This window comes from Lupinus angustifolius, chromosome LG10 (assembly GCF_001865875.1).
Source record: "Lupinus angustifolius cultivar Tanjil chromosome LG10, LupAngTanjil_v1.0, whole genome shotgun sequence".
Taxonomy (NCBI): Eukaryota; Viridiplantae; Streptophyta; class Magnoliopsida; order Fabales; family Fabaceae; genus Lupinus; species Lupinus angustifolius.
Genome location: NC_032018.1, coordinates 4,323,995 through 4,345,259, shown reverse-complemented (window position 1 = coordinate 4,345,259; position 21,265 = coordinate 4,323,995). Strand labels below are relative to the sequence as shown.

Below are 21,265 nucleotides of genomic sequence, written 5' to 3'. Positions count from 1 at the left end.
AAAAAGTAACCCCCCCCCCCCCCAAAAAAAAATATAGCTTATTCTTGTTTCTTTCAGGCTCAAAGAGAACTTCTGAAAAGTAAGAATGTAGTTAAGTTGCAAGCTGCTGTTCGCGGGCACTTGGTCAGGCGACATGCTGTAGGAACACTACGTTGTATTCAAGCTATTGTTAAAATGCAAGTCCTTGTGCGAGTTCACCGTGCTCGGCAATCACATTCAAGAAATCATTTAAAGCACAAGGATGGCAAAAATGATTCCTCAAAAACTTTGGTATTGTTATTTAAATTTTTGATTAGCAGATGCCTTGCTCACTGGTGTAAGCAGTTCAAATGGTTGCTTGGTTAACAGTTACTAACTTCATTCTACCATTCATTGTTGAATTTCACAATGCTCGCGTTGTATTATCATGAATAATTACTCAGTTATGAGAATGTCAACATGTTTGTTGAACAGAACCCAACATATTTACCTTGAGGGATGGAAATACTGCTTGAAGCTTTTAAATCTTTTTATATTTCTTAGAATATTGAGAAGTCATTACCATTACATGAATCTAAGATCTCTAACCAACTCCTCCTATCCACTTGAACTGAGCACATGTAGTGGAGTCTCCGGAATCTAATCTAGAATTTAGTGGGGTTTTTGTTGTTGTTGTTGTTGATAAGAGTGGGTTTTCCTCTTTAGTGTTGGGTCTCCTTCCAGTATAATTGTACAGCCCAGCTCAGTTCACCTGGTCCGATCGGATAACCTGTGATCCGGGCAACTGGCCTCTGGGCTGGTCCTTGGTCACAATGAATTTTCTAAGCAACCTGGTAAAACCTAGGTGATCTGCCAATCTGCCCAGGCGGTTTGACCCTGTTCAGTGTTCACTAGTTTTTCTTTTTAATTTTAAATCTAAAAAATGCAATTTATAGGATTTTAACATCGTATCTAAAGCTAAAAGATACTTTATATTGAAAACATAGAGGTCACTGCCAGAGTAATGTCTAATTTATATTATGAAGGGCAGCCCATTGCACTCCCACCTAGTGGGTCTGGGGAGGGTAGATAGTCTTACCCTTGTAAGCAAAAAGGCTATTGCCATGATTTCCAGGTTACAAGGCACACAACCTTACCATTGTGCTGAGCCTCACCCTCTTGTCTAATTTATATTATGATTTAACAAATTTGATTTTAGAATATTGGACCTGGATAATTTATCAGTGTTAATTTGGTTACATAATGAATCCTATTTTCCATATGATGTATTTTTTATACCATATTTTTATGTAAAGTACTTCTTCATATAGTATTTTTATTAAAAAGAATATTTTACTCTTTATCTAGGTTTTCTGGTTCAACTGCTTAACCTGCAGTCAGACCGCTGACTTGTTGACCTATCCTAACCGGGTCAAGCTCCAGTCTGTTTTATACAACTATGCTGTCCAGTAAGCGATCTAAAATGTTCAGCAAAATGAAACATTGTTCCATCCATGACTGTGTACACAAGTCTATTATAGTGAGTTATGAGAACATGAAGATAAGATGTGTTACTCATCTCTAGCAGTGGCTAGTAATCAAAGCTGTTTTATGTGGAAGGTAGACCTGTAAAACAATTAAACAAACAAAACTTTCTGTTCTTCAAGTATGAAGCTGATATGCACACTTCTTATTCACAACAAAAAAATATTAAAGCTGGAAACTCATCTAGTCACAAAAATGTTTCGATGGTTTTGTTTCTCTGAAGACTTCTATGTTTTCTGATTTTTTTTATTTAATAGTTGTGGGTTTAACTCTTGCCTTGGATTATGATAATTTTTTCACCTAGGAGATCTGTTATCACATTTGTAAAGTTTGTATTGCTGTGAAATAATATGTGCTGCGAGTTCTGGTCTAAGTGCCGGTTTCATTTTACTATGGTTTAGGGTACTGAACATGATGCGACCAAATCAAATGTGACGTACACTTCAATTGAGAGGCTTCTCAGTAACAGTTTTGCTCGTCAGGTACCGTTGTTCATTTCTTCTGTTTAATATCACATCCTTATCCTTGTTTATTTCTACTAACTAATATTTCCTCTCTTTTCTTTACATTGAAGCTGTTGGATTCAACTCCAAAAAACAAGCCTATCCATGTCAAATGCAATCCTTCTAATGCTGATGGTCCTGCTTGGAAATGGTTGGAGAGATGGATGTCTGTTTCATCATCAGATTCTGCAGAGTACAACAAACCAATTTCCATATCAGAACAATCAGATGCGGCCAAAGATAGCAGCACATCGTTGTCTCAATTGGGAGCAGTTATTCCGTCTGAAGTTTTTCTTCAGTCAGCTGACTCAAAACGCACTGTTGAGTATTCATCTCTGCCTTCTATGGATGAAGAGAAGTTGACTACCTATGATGCTACTAACTTCAACTTTCAAGCTGGCTCCTTTGCATCTTCTTTGGTAAAAGATAACTCAGAACAGGCTCCTCCTGAAAGGATGATTACACATGATGCTAAAGTAACCACAACTGAAATTGATTCTTTGCAAAATGAAGAATGGGAATCAGATGCAAGTGTCCCAGAAGAGCCTAGTTCTCTTCCACAGAAGCCTGAAATTGATGATGAACAGTGCAAATTATCTACAAAAAGATTTACCTCAGACCAGCTCGAGACTGAGGGAAAGAACATTGGAGATGTAGCTAGGAAGTTCGGTAACACTGCATTTATTGCGGCACAATCAAAATTTGAAGAGCTTGCTTCTAGTGCAAATTCGGGTAGATCAGGCAGTTTGTCAAACCAGGGTGCACAGGTTGAATCAGAAGCATACACCTCTTCTGTTGCAACAGATACTGCATACAGATCAAAAGATTTCTTCTTATCTGGGAATTCTGCTCCATATGCTTCTAGAACTGGTGGTTCTGAATGTGGTACCGAAATATCAGTTTCTTCCACTCTTGATTCACCTGATAGATTAGAGGCTAGGGCTGCGGAAAGTGAGCATGACGCCCAAGATCTACTAGAAGAGGTAGGTAATTCTGAAAAGAAGATAGATCACGGCATTGAGACCAATTTTCTTTCTGCCACTTCGACTTCTAGCCTAAGTAACTCTGGTTTGGATCAAACGGAGGTTGTTGGTGATGTCAGCGGCGATATGGTTCATTCAATGGTAACTGGGGACTCCAAAGATCCTGTTGTTCAGTTTGAGAAAAATGCACCTGACCTATTGAGAGAACAAGCAGGGTCTGTTCTGCAAGATTTCAAGTTATCTCCAGAAGCTTCACAAAGAAGCCAGATGACCATCACCGAATCACAAGGAACACCTTCAAGTCAGGTATCAGTTAAAACTAAAGAGAGTAAAGTCAGCAAGACTGGGTCCAGCCATAAACGTAGGATCCTGTCCGGGGGTAACAAATCTCCTGCAAAAGCAAATCATGATTCTGGCTCAAGAGGTAGTAGGGAACAGTTGCCTAAAGATCAGACGAGTGGAAAGAGGCGCAATTCTTTCAGCTCAGTAAAACATGATTACATTGATCAAGAACCTAGAGACAATGGAAGTAATGATAGTTCTCTTCCCCGTTTCATGCAAGCTACAAAATCTGCTAGGGCAAAGCTAAGTGCAAATAACTCTCCAGGATCAACTCCTGATTTGCATGAGCGTGACCAAGATATCCATGTTAAGAGACATTCCTTACCTGGTGCAACTGGTAGGCAGGAATCTCCAGGCACAAAGGGAAATGTCGTAAATGCTCTTTATGGTAATTTTAAAGAATTTATTATTTTCTGAAGACCATATATGCCTCTTTTTGGTCCTGTGACAATAAGCTGTGCTTTTATACTCTTAATATTCCTGAAATTTCCTTATTATTTTGAGTATACACCCATCATGGTCCTGCAAAGATGTATGTATATCATATTGGTTCTCTACTTATTAACAACGTCATATTGATCCTTTCATCCTTCAAGGACTAACCTGATGTAATTTTAAAGACTGATTTGATGGCAGAAATGTAGCATTGAAGGACTGATTTGATGTTGCATATACCATTGGAGGATCATCTTTATATTTTTATAAATAGAGCTTGGAAGCTGATATTTAATGCAAGAATTTTTTGTTTCTTGTCAGCACGAAATGTTTTTCCAACTCTGCTTAGTTTTCTTAGGCTGGTATTCTTTGTCCGTACTCCATATGTCAATGCTTCTCTACCATATAAGTATCAAATACTTGTGTTTATTTTGGCCCCCTTCACTCCCTTGGGTACACATACATGCCCACATGCACTTCATAGAGGAAAAGCTAGACTTAGTAATGAAGGGCAAAAAAATTCTTGCTTTATGAATTGTACCACTCATCACTTGATTTCTTCTTTCTTTCAGAGAGAAAATGGCAGAGGTGAATTGACAGACACTTGGCAGAAGTGTGCTCACATTCCTCTACAATGGTTGATGATGAGTCATGGAGTGGCACCTTGGTAATTTGTAGCTCTAATTACATTTACTAATAAGGACAACCACTAAGTTTTATTTGTTAACTTTATGGACTCTTTTTGTTTGTATTCTTGGCTTCCCCCATATATTTTTTTCAGGTGGAATGTTGTTGTGACAATAGGATTTGTGTGGATCATACATATATAGAAGTGAGTGAGGCTTATGCTTCTTACATTGTTGTTCTCCTCAATGTTATTATCATTAGCTTTCTCAATGGGATAGGATTTATATGTTTAAGACAATTTGTCAATTCATGTTTGTTGAAAGCTATATTTGCTTGAAGCATCTACAGATTTTCCATAGGCATTGCTGGAAGTGTTTTTTACATCAGCACTATTTTTACATCAGTAAAACTATTTCACCCCTTTTATTTTGCATTCATTGTACAGTTCTTCCCTCTATTGTGAAAATTTGTGGAAAAATATGTATAGTAATCAGATGAGATCTTAGTTTGCACTAAGCTGTGTTGATAATCTTGCACAGATTAGAATCTAAAACAATCTAAACAAGGAAAAATCAAAATAAATTAATCCTATTCTCATATAAATTTAGTTACTCACCATCCTATTGACATCTAGTTAGTAATTTCACCATGATGTTCCCCAATTTTGGTATACTGATTTCTAATCATAAAACATCCCAATAATTTTGAAATCCCAACATGGACTCAAGTTTAGTCTTTAGGAATAGTAGGAAGAGTGTTGTCACCCATAATGAAATTTCGAGTTCGAATAGGATTAGAGTTATTAGATTACTTAGTATAAATTCTAGAATAGTACAGTGTACAATTCAGTGTTGTTAGAACCGGACTGGACGGTCTGACAACTAACCGAACTTGAAAACGGCTCTGGTTTGACGTCTTAATCGAACTAGAGTTGGACCGCTTTGAAACGGAAAAAATCCGGTCCGACCATGTTAAACCTGGTTAAACCGGATTAACTCAGGAAGTAAACCGGACGACTCACTTAAAAATAAAATAAAATAGGACAATGTTCTAATATTTTGTTTTACGTCCAAAAAAAAAGATAAAGAAGTATTATTTTAATATAATTATACATAATTATTAATTATATAAAGTTTTACATTTATATATTTATAAATAAAAATTATTAATTATGTACGAAATCACTCAGTCAGACTGGACGGTTTAACCGTTTAAACCGGTTAAACCTAATACGGGACCTTTGCCGGTTTAACGTCCGGCTCGGGTTTCACAACACTGGTGTACATGTACAAAAAAATGATCCTTATATCTCTTGATGAATTTTCAGCATATAATTTTTTTTAAAATATGTAGCAACAAAAAAAAGCAAAGTGCTAGCCTATGAAGACATGATGCAAAATAAGGCATGATTACAATTTTTTTTTTTAAAATATACACCCTTGTATATGTAAAGCATTTATTCATTTTGAGATGCATGATGATTTCTCTATTAAATGTTGCTTAAAAGGATCCATTCTTGACATTTGGATTGACAAGTTTACGGGAGGCAAAAAGTGTATAACCCATAAAATACCTGGGTTAATTTATCAAATACTTACTAAGTTAGTAGTTTAGACCAGTGTTGTTGGCCGGACCGGACGGTCCGATCGGTCTGACCGCTGACCGGACTTGAAAACAACTCTGGTTTGCCGTCTTAACTGAATGAGAGTTGGACCGCTTTGAACCGGAAAAAATCCGGTCCGACCATGTTAAACCCGGTTAAACCGGATTAACCCGGGAAGTAAACCGGACGGCTCACTTAAAAAATGGGACAATGTTCTAATATTTTGTTTTACTACGGTCCAAAAAAATCCAAAAAAAGATAAAGAGGTATTATTTCATATAATTATACATAATTATTAATTATATAAAGTTTTACATTTATATAAACTATATATTTATAAATAAAAATTATTAATTATGTACGAAATCACCCGGTCAGACCGGACGGTTTAACCGTTTAAACCGGTTAAACCTAATACAGGAACTATACCGGTTAGACTTTAGAGATTATTTAAATATAATTAACTACCAAAAGTTAAAAGGTAACTTATTTCTTGGTCAAATAAGCTACATGATTGTCTTGCTAAATACATGATTAACAATTCGTAATTAATACACATTAGTTTTTATATTCAATTTCAATTCATTATATATTTCACATAAACTTAAAGTCTCTGGACGCAAATGTCTCAGGGAGCAGCAATCCCCCAAAGCTCAAACCAAGTCCAAACCATCACGTGCTATGTTTAATCTCTGAATAGGGATCAATTGTCCCATATTTTGTATCTCTTTATGTATCAGTCCAATGAAAGTTTGTCATATATTTAAAAATAAAAATGAAAAATATAATACAATATGTTTATGCTATTTGGTGAGATATAATTAATTTGGGACAAGTGGATAAGAAATTTAGGAGCAGAGGATACTGATTAATCTGTAGCACAGAGAAATCGATTATAAAAAAATAACTGGTTTTGTGGATTGTCCCATAAGACGACGTTAAGCCCTGCGTCCGAATCCCATGCATGTAACCTAAATATGTTGAAGTCCTCTCCAGTACCGGAGACATTACTAGAACATGTGGCTGAGATTTTGTAAACTTTATTTATTTATTTTTTATTCAAAAAATAATATGAAATCATGATTGTTGAAAAGATTTTTTTGCTACATGTCATCATCCTATCCAACATTGGACTCTCAAGTGCATAGGATCCCTTTCCCAAACTTAAAGGAGCCTTTGCAATAATTTCATTTATTCAAGAGTTAATTACACTAACCCTTACTGAGTTTTAATCACCCATCACTTTTCTACACCACATAAATTTCTCATAATTTTTATACTTTCGTTCCACTCATCACCACTGCATGAGAAATAAGTGTAATTTTTTGAACAAAAAATGTGATAAATGCAATTAAGTTAAACAAAACATGATATAATGTGGAGACGAGTCCAAATAATATGAGTCGATCCTTTTTTATTATTTTTGGTTCGTTACGATATAATATAAGATCGATTTAAACAATATCTTTTTAGAATTGTTGATGCTTTGTAACAAAAAATAATAAAGATACATTGATTTGTATATTATTTTAATTTTTCCTCACAATATACTATGTTTTGTTTAATTTAATTGCATTTATTACATTTTTGTTTAAAAGATTACATTTATTTTTTCATGCAAAGTGGTCAGTGTAATGAAAGTATAAAAATTAGAAGAATATATGTATGGATGAAGAGTGATTTGTATAATTTCACTAATATAATTTATTCTTTATTCAACTAATCAACAAAGGGTGTATAGTTTAACATTTCCAATTCATAATGTGTTCTCTCTATAGACTTACACAGTTTGAGGACCAGAAAATGTCCACCCCATAATATCTCTGGTTCAATTTTTTCTGACGTCACATTCCACAAATCCACGTCGACACATTTAGGATTTCCGATTCTGTTTTCATAGATATGGCGGTAGATAATCCAGAAGATGGATTGAAGAAGAAGCTAGAATACTTATCACTCGTATCAAAGGTTTGTACCGAGTTGGAATCCCACACCGGCACCGGCGACAAGGTCCTCGCTGAGTTCATAACCGAGTTAGGTCGTTCTTCAGAAAACGTTGAAGAATTTGATTCAAAACTGAAAGAGAACGGTGCTGAAATGCCCGATTACTTCGTCCGAATACTTCTCACCATAATTCACGCCATTCTTCCTCACAATAAGTCTAGGAAGGTAGATTCTATGAAAGAGAGTTCTGCGATTACTACTAATACTAAGTTTAAGGCTCTGGTCATTGCTGATGATAGAGACCGCGTAAAGGAGCTTCAGAAGGAAATCGAAATCGAAATCGAAACCGAAGCAGTGCGGCAAATGGACAGAGAACGAGAAGAAGAACATGGTTATAGAGATATAGATAAAAGGGATAGACACAGGGATCGGTATGGAAGAGATGATAGACATAGGAATAGGGATAGAGACAGAGGTGTCGATGAAGGCGAAAGAAGGGATGATTATAGGAGAAGGGATAGAGATGTTGATGAAGATGAAAGAAGGGACGATTATAGGAGACAGGGGAGGGATAGAGATAAGGATAGGGGAAGGGATAGATATGATAAGGATAGAAGAGATAGGTATGAAGAAAATGAACGTGGAAGGGAGAATGCGGATGAGAATGGTGATAGGAAAGGTCGTAGAGATTTGAGGCATGGTGGTGGTTCTAGTGAACCCGAGTTGTATATGGTTTATAAAGGGAGAGTGTCGAGGGTTATGGATACGGGGTGCTTTGTTCAGTTGGATGAGTTTAGAGGGACGGAAGGTTTGGTGCATGTTTCGCAGATTGCGACTCGAAGGATTACTAATGCTAAGGATGTGGTGAAGAGAGATCAGGAGGTTTTTGTGAAGGTGATATCTGTTTCTGGTCAGAAATTGAGTCTTTCGATGAGGGATGTTGATCAGCATACAGGGAGGGATCTTCTTCCATTGAAGAAGAGCTCGGATGACGATGTTTCTCGGATGAATCCACAAGATTCGAAAGATGGGCCAGTTGTCAGGACGGGTCTTTCAGGCATCAGGATTGTGGAAGAGGATGATGTTGGTAAGTTCCATAGGCCTTTGAAGAGGATGAGCTCTCCAGAGATATGGGAAGCAAAACAGTTGATCGCTTCGGGTGTTATGAGTGTTTCGGAGTACCCAACTTATGATGACGAGGGAGATGGAATGCTATACCAAGAGGAAGGTGCTGAGGAAGAGCTTGAGATCGAGATGAATGAGGATGAGCCTGCCTTCTTGCAAGGGCAGAGCCGATATTCCATGGATATGTCTCCTGTTAAGATTTTTAAGAATCCAGAAGGTTCTTTGGGTCGTGCTGCTGCGCTCCAGTCTGCACTTATAAAGGAGCGTAGAGAGGTACGAGAACAACAACAGCGCACTATGCTTGATTCAATTCCAAAGGATCTTAATCGTCCTTGGGAAGACCCTATGCCAGAGTCCGGTGAAAGGCATCTTGCCCAGGAACTTAGGGGTGTTGGTTTATCAGCCTATGATATGCCAGAGTGGAAGAAGGATGCTTACGGGAAAACCATTACTTTCGGGCAACGGTCAAAGCTTTCTATTCAGGAACAGAGACAGAGTTTGCCAATTTACAAGTTGAAAAAAGAGTTAACTCAGGCTGTCCGTGACAATCAGGTGTTGGTGGTGATTGGTGAAACGGGTTCGGGTAAGACTACTCAGGTCACACAGTATCTTGCAGAAGCTGGTTATACAACAAGAGGAAAAATTGGATGTACTCAACCACGTAGGGTGGCTGCAATGTCAGTTGCGAAGAGGGTTGCAGAAGAGTTTGGTTGTCGATTAGGGGAGGAAGTCGGTTATGCCATTCGGTTTGAGGATTGCACTGGACCGGATACTGTAATCAAGTACATGACAGATGGTATGCTTCTCAGGGAAATATTGGTTGATGAGAATCTGTCACAGTATTCGATTATAATGCTTGATGAGGCCCATGAAAGGACTATTTACACTGATGTTCTTTTTGGGCTTCTGAAGCAGCTAGTCAAGCGTAGACCTGAATTGCGATTGATTGTCACATCGGCGACACTGGATGCTGAGAAATTCTCAGGATATTTCTTTAACTGTAACATTTTTACAATTCCAGGGAGAACTTTTCCTGTGGAGATTCTTTACACTAAACAACCAGAAAGTGATTACTTAGATGCATCTTTAATCACTGTCCTGCAGATCCACTTGACAGAACCTGAAGGAGACATTCTTCTCTTCTTGACTGGTCAAGAGGAGATTGATTTTTCTTGCCAGTCTCTCTATGAGAGAATGAAGGGGTTAGGTAAGAATGTCCCAGAGCTGATCATTTTGCCTGTTTATAGTGCCCTTCCTAGTGAAATGCAATCAAGGATATTTGACCCTGCTCCTCCAGGGAAGAGGAAGGTGGTTGTGGCTACTAACATAGCTGAGGCTTCTTTGACTATTGATGGGATATTTTATGTCATTGATCCGGGATTTGCCAAGCAAAATGTTTATAACCCAAAGCAAGGTCTTGATTCTTTGGTGATAACTCCAATTTCACAAGCATCAGCTAAACAAAGAGCTGGACGAGCAGGGCGTACTGGACCTGGGAAATGTTATCGCCTCTATACCGAAAGTGCATATAGGAATGAAATGTCTCCTACTTCGATTCCAGAGATTCAGAGGATAAATCTTGGGACAACTACTCTTAATATGAAAGCTATGGGGATAAATGATCTTCTGTCTTTTGATTTTATGGATCCACCGTCACCTCAAGCTCTTATTTCTGCCATGGAACAACTTTACAGTCTTGGAGCGTTGGATGAAGAAGGCCTTTTAACCAAATTGGGGAGGAAGATGGCAGAATTTCCTATGGATCCACCATTGTCCAAGATGCTTCTTGCCAGTGTGGACCTTGGATGCAGTGATGAGATTTTGACCATAGTCGCCATGATCCAGACTGGCAATATTTTTTACAGGCCTAGGGAAAAGCAAGCTCAAGCAGATCAGAAGAGGGCAAAATTTTTCCAGCCTGAGGGTGACCATCTTACGCTGCTCGCTGTTTATGAGGCTTGGAAAGCTAAGAATTTTTCTGGACCCTGGTGTTTTGAGAACTTTGTTCAGTCTCGGTCATTGAGAAGAGCACAGGATGTCAGGAAACAACTTCTAACCATCATGGATAAGTATGATATCTCTCTTCTATCTATCCTTCTAAATGTTTGTTATGCTTTGGACTTTTTTCCTGTGTTCTACATTTATGTTCTCAGTTTTATGTATTTAGTTTAAACAAAATTGTTGAGGTTCCCACTTTTTTTTTAAAAAGTAGTTATTTCTGAAATTAAAATCTCTATCTACTGAAAGCATTAAAATATAGATTATTCTCTTTAGGTATTTTGCCTTTGAACTTCTTGTTTCCATTTTTGTAACCAACATTTTGCTATGACTTGTAGTTATTGCATTGACATCATTAGTCTCTGCATTATTATTTTACTGGTTAGATTGTTTGACATATGATGGTAGTGTCTCGTCTAAGCAGTTTGACCATGTGAAAGTAAGACCTTTACATGCCTTGGTAAGAACTAAGAAGAATAGATCAGCTGGAGGATAGCCCAATAGTTAGAGGCAGAGGAAGACCTGAGAAAAATCATATAGGGGAATTCTATTATGAAGTACAGAGCTAAATGGACTTTTTAAAGACATGATTTATCGTACAATACAATGGTGTCTTCTAATCTAGTGGGAACAAGCTTTGGTTATTGTTCTTGTTTGTTATATTCAATTGTATTCTAAATCACTATCACTGATATTCAGGTACAAATTGGATGTTCTAAGCGCGGGGAAAAATTTCACCAAGATCAGGAAGGCTATCACTGCAGGATTCTTTTTCCATGCAGGAAGAAAAGACCCCCAGGAAGGTTACAGAACTCTCGTTGAGAACCAGCCTGTATATATCCATCCAAGTTCTGCTTTGTTCCAGAGACAGCCAGACTGGATCATCTACCATGAGCTTGTGATGACTACTAAGGAATACATGCGCGAGGTTACTGCCATAGATCCCAAATGGCTTGTTGAATTGGCTCCTAGGTTCTTCAAAGTGGCAGATCCTACAAAGATGAGCAAGCGAAAACGTCAAGAGCGTATAGAACCACTTTATGATAGATACCACGAGCCAAACTCATGGCGTTTGAGTAAACGTCGTGCATGATATGTAATTTATTGGCGTCCTCTTAGTGCAATGTCTTGGATGCAGTTATATTGCATTTTTGTTTAAAAGTTAAGTTGTCTCAGTCAATGACAAATTTGACATATTTTCATCTGTATTTATGCTAGGAAACCTTAAATGATTGTATAGAATTTTTTAATGTTATTGCAATATTAGCTTTTAGCTGGCCTTTAGTTAAGTTATATTTTTTGCTGATTGTCAGGAGGGTTTCCTTTGGTGTGTAAGTAGATTTGGTACATAATTCTTCACATCATAGTATTGCAGCAATTTAGCTTTCTTGCATCGTATCTGTAACTTCAACCATTAAATAATTTCCATTTAAGTTCAGTCAGAAATGATGTTTTAGGTATTACACTGTTTCTGAATTCTGACTGATATTTCGTCGGTGAGAAAGCCAGATTTTGGTACAAGTGAAGAGTTGCTGAGTTTACTTCCTTTTGCAGGATTTGTGGGTTAATTTACTGTGTTTTGTGTCTTATATTTTTGTGAAATTCCTGATATGGCAGAATCCACAGACTATAATAATTTATAGCATAAAAATGAGTGTACAATGCTCAATAATATGTCTGAATGTGTTTTCCCTTTGTGTTTACTTAATAGACTGCTTAAAAATAAAAAAGAACTGCTAGGCAGATAAACTTTCTATGTTTCTCTTTCCTATAGTTCTTATCTTATCAACTAAGTTTTATTGCCTCCTAAAAATGATTTAATTTGCGAACCACTGTGGCAATTTCTTCTCTTCTCAACCTATAAGAATGTATGCATATACCCTCCCTAGATCCCACCCTGGTTGAGCCTCTTGTACTGTGCTGTACATTTTTTTAGTTGGTCATTTATTGGATTTTTTAATATTATTTGCATTAGCATTCCTTGCAAATGTTATTTGTTTTCTTTGTATCATTCAGTTGGTCAGACTGTAATCATAATAGTTGCAGCAGCAGCTTTTACTTCCTGGAGATGAACCAGATTACATAGGCAGAGCCGCAGAGGTACGTATACATATCTCTATTGTTAATGTGGTGAACTTATGTGAATTCAACTTGAGCTAATTTCTTGTTTGTAACGTGTAATGTTCATGGACATAAATTTGAAAATGATCTTATTTCATCCAATATATCTGATCCTGGACATAAATTTGAAAATGATCTTATTTTGTCCAATATATCTGATCCTGGACGGGCCATTTTCTCCACGTCTCGTGGATAGTATGTAAGATTTCAGCACCTGTATTCAACCTTTTCGTTGCAGCAAAACACATGTTGTGCTTATTTAGGTGCTACATGAGTTGAAATCTTGGAGTTGGGCTGCTCTGCATTTTGCTTGTGGGTAATGATTTGAAGTTTTATGCTCAAATTTTTTGAGATACCCATGCCCTTGGTTTTATTTTTCTTACGCAATTCCATGTGCTTCCTGATTACTATAACTTGAAAATGAAATTACAGACTTTGGGACTTACAGATTTTTACTTGCTTTTATCTTATTTTGAAGTCACATAATGAGTTTAATCCATGTAAACCTTGTGAGGTCATTCCTGGCTTGATATTTCTATCGTTTGGAAAAGTTGATCAGAGTTTTTTTATAATCTCTAGTTTGATTTTTAGAAGACATACTCTTCCTATAACTAATTTAGCTAGTCTGCTCTGAATATTTCTGCATATACTGATAGCTAAATGCTTGCCTTTAGAGATGAACCATTCATTTTGATATGCTGGAGTTTTAAGCATCTCATGTTATCTGGTTGATATTTTATTTCTGCTATTCATCTGAATGTTAGTGAAATTCTCTTAGTACCAAAAACTTGATTTCAGACTATATTCATTCCCCATTTGCGCATCCATGAGGTAGTTCAAAGGGAGTGAAGTAGTGTGAACTATGGCTACCATTTACATGCACCCGATCAATTTTGGACAACCTATCAATTTTAGCATACATTGCTAGCGATTGGTGGTGACAACATGGTGTTTGCGCTGTCGTGCTCCGTTGAGGGCCAGGCAGTTGTTCAATTTCAAATCATGCACAATTTGAATGAGAGGAGATGGAGGGTGAAGATGTATGGTGGGGTAATTTTCAATGATTGGTGGAAAGATCGTAAAATAATGTATGTAAGGCTTGTTATGATGCAAATAGAATTGTCCTAACAAGTATTAATGCGTGCTGGGCTAAATAGAATGAATTTTGGTAATTTTTATGCTTGAACGTGAGGATTTCATGACTTTTGAAAAATAATTAAAGAAAAATATTTTGAGTTAGGAACTTCTTCTCCTACACCTTTTTTTCTCTCTTCCGAAATGATTGTTTTAACAAACCTAATCAAACGAGCTTAAATATATCATCTTTTTATTTTTCTAAGAAAGTCATTTATTTTAAGGGGGGAACTAAACAAAGAGGGTAATAGTTTTTATCTGTTATTATATGCCCTTATTATTACGATAACATACGAAAAATATGTTGGACAAGTATAATGGCTTATAATTCATAAAATTATTGCTATTCACCCATAAAGAAGAATATATATGTAGTTTTTTAAGGATGTTGTTAATTACCTAAAAAGTAGTTTTTGTTGGAAAATGATATATTTAAGAAATCAAAACATTAATGTGTCTTTTTTAGATCCAATTTATCTATTTGGTTGTTTATCATGAAAAAACACCTTTTTAACCAAATAAGCTTACTATACTATTATTAGTCAGATACACTTATTAATTGGCTTATAAATAAGTATTAGTGTTGTCAAACACTCTTTAATCAAACTTGAAAACCTTATCTACAAAACATCTAATTTTAAATTTAGTTTAAAATTGATATTTTTCCCATAAAAAATTGCATGTTATAAATAATCTCTTGACCTGTGTGTAGAAAAGTTGCACAGTAAAATAAATTACATTACCTTAGATCTAATATCTCATGAACCATTAGCAAGGAACTGCTTATATTATTATTAGCACACACAAGTTGCAACCGACAAGGTTCCATTTAGATTTGGTTGTCTTTGGAACACTGCTTTTCTTAGTTACTCCAAAACCAATAATTCACTTCCACTTTGCTGCACTTTAATCAAATCTATCACTCACAGATTCAGTGATACTCAAATGGGTTCTGTTTCTCTGAAAATAGGAGATGGAACAGCTAGATTCAAAAGAGCAACTCTATGTTCTTCAGCTGTTAACATTCTCATGATCTTCTCTGTTATTACCACCAATCTCTTTGCTTACTATGCTTTCACATCTTCACCAAAAACCCAACTTCACCATGTTCACAACAACAACATATCTCTCATCTCAGATCATGTCTCACTCATACTCAAAGAGATTGATGTGAATCAGAAGAAACTTGCCCAGATGGAGAAACAGCTTCTTGGCTATGAAAGCATTGATCTTTCAAGACCCAATATTGCAAATGAGTTAAAAATCTTTCTCCAGGGTCACCAGCTCCCCCTAGGCAAAGATTCAAGAACTGGGATCACTGAGATGGCTTCATCTGTTGGGCACTTTTGTGAGAAAAATACAGACTTGTTGTCTCAGTTCATGAGTTACAAAGTTTCTGGACCTTGCCCTGATGATTGGAGTGTGGCACAGAAGCTGATATTGCAAGGGTGTGAGCCTTTACCAAGAAGGAGGTGTTTTGGTAAGACAATTCCTAAGGTAGGACTTCAAACTTTTCCGATCTCACTTTGGAAAAATGTTAGTAATAAGACAGTTAATTGGAGTGGTCTTAATTGTAAGAGTTTTGAGTGTTTGAATGCTAAGAAGTTGAGTAGAGAATGCATTGGTTGTTTTGATTTGGTTAATGGATATGAGAATAAGAGGTTTGTTAAGGCTAAAAGCAAGAATGATTTTCTTGTTGATGATGTGTTAGCATTGGGGAGTGGAGGAATTAGGATAGGGTTTGATCTCGGTGGCGGGTCTGGATCCTTTGCAGCTACAATGGCTGATAGGAATGTTACTATAGTTACTACCACTCTTAATATTGATGCACCATTCAATGAATTCATTTCTGCAAGAGGGCTTTTTCCTCTTTACATTAGCTTAGGTCATAGGTTCCCATTCTATGACAATGTGTTCGATTTGATTCGTGCCGGTAGCGCGTTGGATATTGGAGGGAAGCCAGAGAAGTTGGAGTTTTTGATGTTTGACATTGATAGAATTTTAAGGGCTGGTGGTTTGTTTTGGCTGGATAACTTCTATTGTGCTAATGAAGAAAAGAAACAAGCTTTGACAAGGTTGATTGAAAAGTTTGGATATAAAAAATTGAAATGGGTTGTGGGGGAAAAAGTTGATAGTGTTGGGTCAGGCAAATCTGAAGTTGTGTTATCTGCTGTTCTTCAGAAACCTTCTAGAGCTTAAAGCTTAAGGGCTTATTGGCTTATACAACAATTAGCAAGAAGTAAGAATACTCTTCATTCTGCTATTTATCTTTCACACAGAATTTGTGTGAATGAATTGCTTCTAACATCATCAAATGTAGTTAGAAGTGGAATGAGTGCATGAATTGTTTCTTTAACATTTATTCACCAACTTTTTTAGGTGAGACATATCATGTATTTCAAGTTCTGTTTTATATTTATTCTGTTTTGTGATTGGTAAATTGTTACAAGATGAAAACTGAATTACAATGTTGAAACTTATAAAGTCAAATTTTATGCGCAATTTTCCTTTCTTGGCTGTGATAGATCAATATGTTTCTGAATATTTCAAGATTAATGTAGTCAGTACTTTAATTAAAAGGATATGTGCTTCAATCTATATTCTTGACTTATCTACTTTCTTGAATGCATACTATTAAGTATTAACAATTTAGCATTTTAAGTATAGATAATAATAAGTTGCACATTCAGAAGAACGGAAAAAGTGGAGATAATATAATAGAATCACCAATTTAATATCTTAATGTTTTAAGTCAATATATAATGTCAAATCTACCTATTATAATTATTTGCTTAGTTCATTACTTCATTAGATTCCAATGCTGATTGTTTCTCTAGTTCATTACTTCCACATCCATCTTCTATATTGACCAGTATACACCATGATTCTGATAACTCAACTCACAAGAACGTATGTATAGTAATGGAAGATACCTTTATCAAGTTATGCAAAAATTCATGATATTAAGTATTGAAGCCTGCGTTTGAAGTATTTTTATCAAAAATAATACAGTGCATGCTGAACGGATTTGTGTCCATGAAGGAGACCAAAATTTTTATAGATAAAAACATTTCTCCATAAAATGTTTCTAACCAAAAAAATGGTTTATGTAAAATCAACCGTTATTTGCGTATACTGACAAGTCTGAAAACGATTTTAATTTGCAGAGTGATTTTAGGTGTAATTGAAAAATTGCTTTTTTTTTTATACATATAGATCAGTTACTGATCTTCTTTTTGAAATACATATTTATACAATGAGTAGGATCACTACATCAATTCGCAAACATTAAGGAAGAATGACATATTTTAGCTAAAAATCAGCTCCAAGTTCTAGCTTGAATCGAATCTAAAATATGAATATAAATCACCTTTTTATTGGAAAAGATAAGATTATTCCTCATAGTCCACATAAACCACATCACAGCAAACCAAATCATTTTTCAAAACTTTATTTTTATAAATTTATATTAGAAGATATAAAAAGCTGGATATAATTTTAAAACCTTTGCATGCACTATTAAGCGTTGGTCTAAGGCATCTCAGACCAAAATGTTTCAATTCATGTGAGCCAATCCTTGTTAAAGGGCTTATCCGGATTAGATAAAGAATACTATTGTGATAAAAAAATTATACTTTTAAATATGTTAAAAATTAAGAATATAATCTAAAATTAGTAAACCAATGTTGAAGTCAAAGCATTGTATGTTAAAAGCATCATCTCCGTACTATACCGGAGGTAGGTGTTGTATGGTGGAGACCACACTGCGAAGTGGTGGCAGAGCGGAGATGGGGTCGCACGGTTTGGGCTTGCCATGGCTTTTAGAGGATTGACAGTTGCTTTGTTGGGTGAAAATGAAAGAATGAGAGGATAGTTGATGATGAAGATGGTGTTTCAGAAGCACATTTTTTCCTGTGAGAGAAGCTATGAGAAGGAAGAGCCCATTACTGTTTTTTCTATTCTCTTGTGCTTACCTATTTTACATTCTCGATGAGATGAAATTCATAGCAAAGTGAAGTGACGTGTGAGGTGTATATGTGTGAAGGTGGAGGTAAGGTAAGGTGCCTGATAGAGCCAAAATGTGCAGCGAGTTAATACAATGTGGCTTGGTGAAGCATTGCAGTGGTTGAGACATGGGAGACATGCAATTATTCTAGACTGTGTGGAGTGGGAGTAGAAAGTTTTGGGGAAATATTGTTGTTTGCTCTGCAAGCAACTGATATGCACACCAAGTGCATATATACACCAGCAAAACCAGAACAAGAATAGAGAGTAGGAATAGAGAAAGAAGTTTGAAGTTTATGAGTTTACTTGGATGCGAAGAAAGTAACAAAAAACAATTCAATAAATATACCTCTTTTGTATTATTGATTCACTTGAAGTATCAAAAAATACAATCTCTCAACTCAAGTACAATAGACTTCTATTTATAGCACTCCTAACTAACCAACTCTTAACTAACTAGACTAATTAGGAAACTAATACAAAGTTAACACCAAATGCATAAACCAAAAGCTGAAATTATCAACAACACTCTTCCTTAATTCAGCTTTAATTTCATTTTACAACACCAATCCTTTCCCTCAGCAATTCAAACCTGCTTCTCTTCAAAGGTTTGGTGAAACCATCTGCCAATTGGTTTTCAGTGTTGCAGAATTCGACCTTCACCTTCCCTCTGCTAACTTGATCTCTAATGTAGTGAAACCTTGTCTCTATATGCTTGCTTCTACCATGAGCCACTGGATTTAAAGCAAGGTTAATAGCAGACTTGTTGTCCATCATAATCAACATACTTTCTTCTGCATTCATTCTCAATTCTTCCATCAATCCTTTCAGCCATACTGCTTGACAGGCACACATACTTGCAGCAATATATTCAGATTCACATGAAGACAAGGCAACCACTTCTTGTTTCTTAGAGCACCAACTCACTGGAGCATTGTTTAATAAGAAGAGATAACCAGTTGTGCTCTTCCTATCTGTTTTGTCTCCACACCAATCAGCATCAGAAAAACCAACCATTTCTGATTTGCAGCCTCTGTTGGAATTAGCAGGGTACATGATGCCATACCCTATTGTTCCCTTTAGATATCTAAGGATCCTCTTTACATCATTCAAGTGACTTTGTTTAGGAGCCTCCATAAATCTGCTAACAAATCCTACACTATATGCTATATCAGGCTTTGAATTGCATACATATCTCAAGGATCCTATCATTTGCCTATACACAGTCTTGTCCACTGCACCATCTGGTTCTTCTAGGCACAAACCAATTCCTGTTTCAATTGGTGTAGTTACTGGATTGCAATTTATCATATGAAAACTCTGCAATATATCTCTTGTGTACTTAGTTTGATGCATCAGAATCCCTTTGCTTGTTCTCTTGAATTCAATGCCTAGAAAGTAAGACAATTCACCCAAGTCTGTCATTTCAAACTCAGCTTGCATTTCTTGCTTGAATGATTGGATCATCATCAATTCCTTCCCTGTGATAAGAAGATCATCCACATAGATACAAAGTATTAGCAATTCTTCAATGTGATTACCTTTCACATACACACCATGTTCAGTTCTGCACTTTGTGAAGCCAAGTAGCAGCAGGAATGAATCAAGTCTCTTGTTCCAAGCTCTAGGAGCTTGTTTGAGTCCATAAAGAGCCTTATGTAGCTTGTACACCATTTCTCTTCTGCCTTGAGCCTCAAAACCTGGTGGTTGTGTTACAAAAACTTCTCTGTCTGTTGAGGAATGCTGACTTTACACCCATTTGATGTCATTCCCAACCATTGAAGCTTGCTAGTGCAATCACAAGTCTAATTGTCTCAATCCTAGCCACTGGTGCAAACACCTCATCATAATCAGATCCATGCTTTTGAAGGAACCCTTTTGCTACCAATCTTGCTTTGTATTTGGATACCTCACCCTTTGGATTCAACTTGGTTTTGTATACCCATTTAACAGTAATAGCTTTCTTTCCAATTGGCAGATTTGTTAGAGTCCAAGTTTGGTTTCTTTCAATGGACCTTAACTCCTCTTCCATTGCACTGATCCAATGTGTATGTTTGAAAGCTTCTTCCAAGTTAATTGGTTCCATCTCTGCCATCAAAGCCATATGAACAAAATCCCCTTCTTGTGTTATCAAGGAGTCTGAGAAAACTTCAAAGTCTCTAAAACTTCAAAGTCTCTAAGTCTAGTTGATGGCTGCCTACTTCTCTGACTTGTTAATCTTGTATTTGATTGTTGATGAACACCTTCTTCATCTGCAATCTCACCATCAGACATTGTCACTTCAGTCTCATATGAATGTAGTCTGCATTCATCAAATTTCATAACTGTTTTGGTTCCTGACGCATTGTCTTCTTGATTCCAATTCCAACTTTGATTCTCATCAAACCTTAGATTCCTACAAATCATGAACTTCTGAGTGGTAGGATTGTAAACTCTGTATGCTCCAGTTGTATGGTATCCCAAGAAGATCAATCTTTCTCCTCTATCCTCAAGCGTGCTTCTTTTTATCTCAGTTATAAGACCATAGCATAGTGATCCAAAGATTCTTAGATGACTTATGCTAGGTCTCTGCCCTGTCCAAGCCTCCTCAGGTGTCTTGTTCTCCAATCTTTTTGATGGACTTCTGTTTAGGATATATGCTGCAGTAGCAATAGCTTCACCCCAAAGTTTCTTAGGCAAGTTCTTTGTCCTCAACATACATCTAGCCATGCTAAGCAATGTTCTGTTCTTCCTTTCAGCCACACCATTGTGTTGAGGTGTGTAAGGAGCTGTTATTTCATGATGAATGCCTTCCTTGCTGCAGACGTCACTGAACTCAGCAGAAACATACTCATCTCCACCATCTGATCTGAGTGTTTTTAGTTTTTGCTCACTCTTCCTTTCAACTAGTGCTTTAAATCTTTTGAAACTCTCAAAGACATCACTTTTCTTCTTTAACAAGT

General features: G+C 36.4%; 3 protein-coding genes across 4 annotated transcripts in view; all 3 read left to right on the top strand.

The window, feature by feature from the left end:
* LOC109358624 (protein IQ-DOMAIN 32-like) overlaps positions 1–4,691 on the top strand; it is a 6,258-nt gene extending 1,567 nt beyond the window's left edge. The window contains exons 3-6 of the mRNA XM_019602958.1: positions 58–270; positions 1,905–1,985; positions 2,078–3,719; positions 4,339–4,691. Of these exons, the coding sequence (XP_019458503.1) occupies positions 58–270; positions 1,905–1,985; positions 2,078–3,719; positions 4,339–4,358 (1,956 nt within the window). The 3' untranslated portion in view covers positions 4,359–4,691. The remainder of the gene's footprint in view (positions 1–57; positions 271–1,904; positions 1,986–2,077; positions 3,720–4,338) is intronic.
* On the top strand, positions 7,786–18,202 carry LOC109358405 (probable pre-mRNA-splicing factor ATP-dependent RNA helicase DEAH5). Of its 2 annotated transcripts, XM_019602608.1 has the most exons (4): positions 7,786–11,134; positions 11,763–12,188; positions 13,164–13,167; positions 18,188–18,202. In XM_019602608.1, the coding sequence occupies exons 1-2, from the start codon at positions 7,899–7,901 to the stop codon at positions 12,154–12,156; spliced, it is 3,630 nt and encodes a 1,209-aa protein (XP_019458153.1). In that variant the 5' UTR covers positions 7,786–7,898; the 3' UTR covers positions 12,157–12,188; positions 13,164–13,167; positions 18,188–18,202. The 2 variants fall into 2 exon arrangements, with proteins under 2 accessions (XP_019458153.1, XP_019458152.1); XM_019602607.1 differs by lacking the exons at positions 13,164–13,167; positions 18,188–18,202 and having other exon boundaries at positions 11,763–12,352.
* On the top strand, positions 15,109–16,795 carry LOC109358406. Its single transcript, XM_019602609.1, has one exon. The coding sequence runs from the start codon at positions 15,264–15,266 to the stop codon at positions 16,515–16,517; it is 1,254 nt and encodes a 417-aa protein (XP_019458154.1). The 5' UTR covers positions 15,109–15,263; the 3' UTR covers positions 16,518–16,795.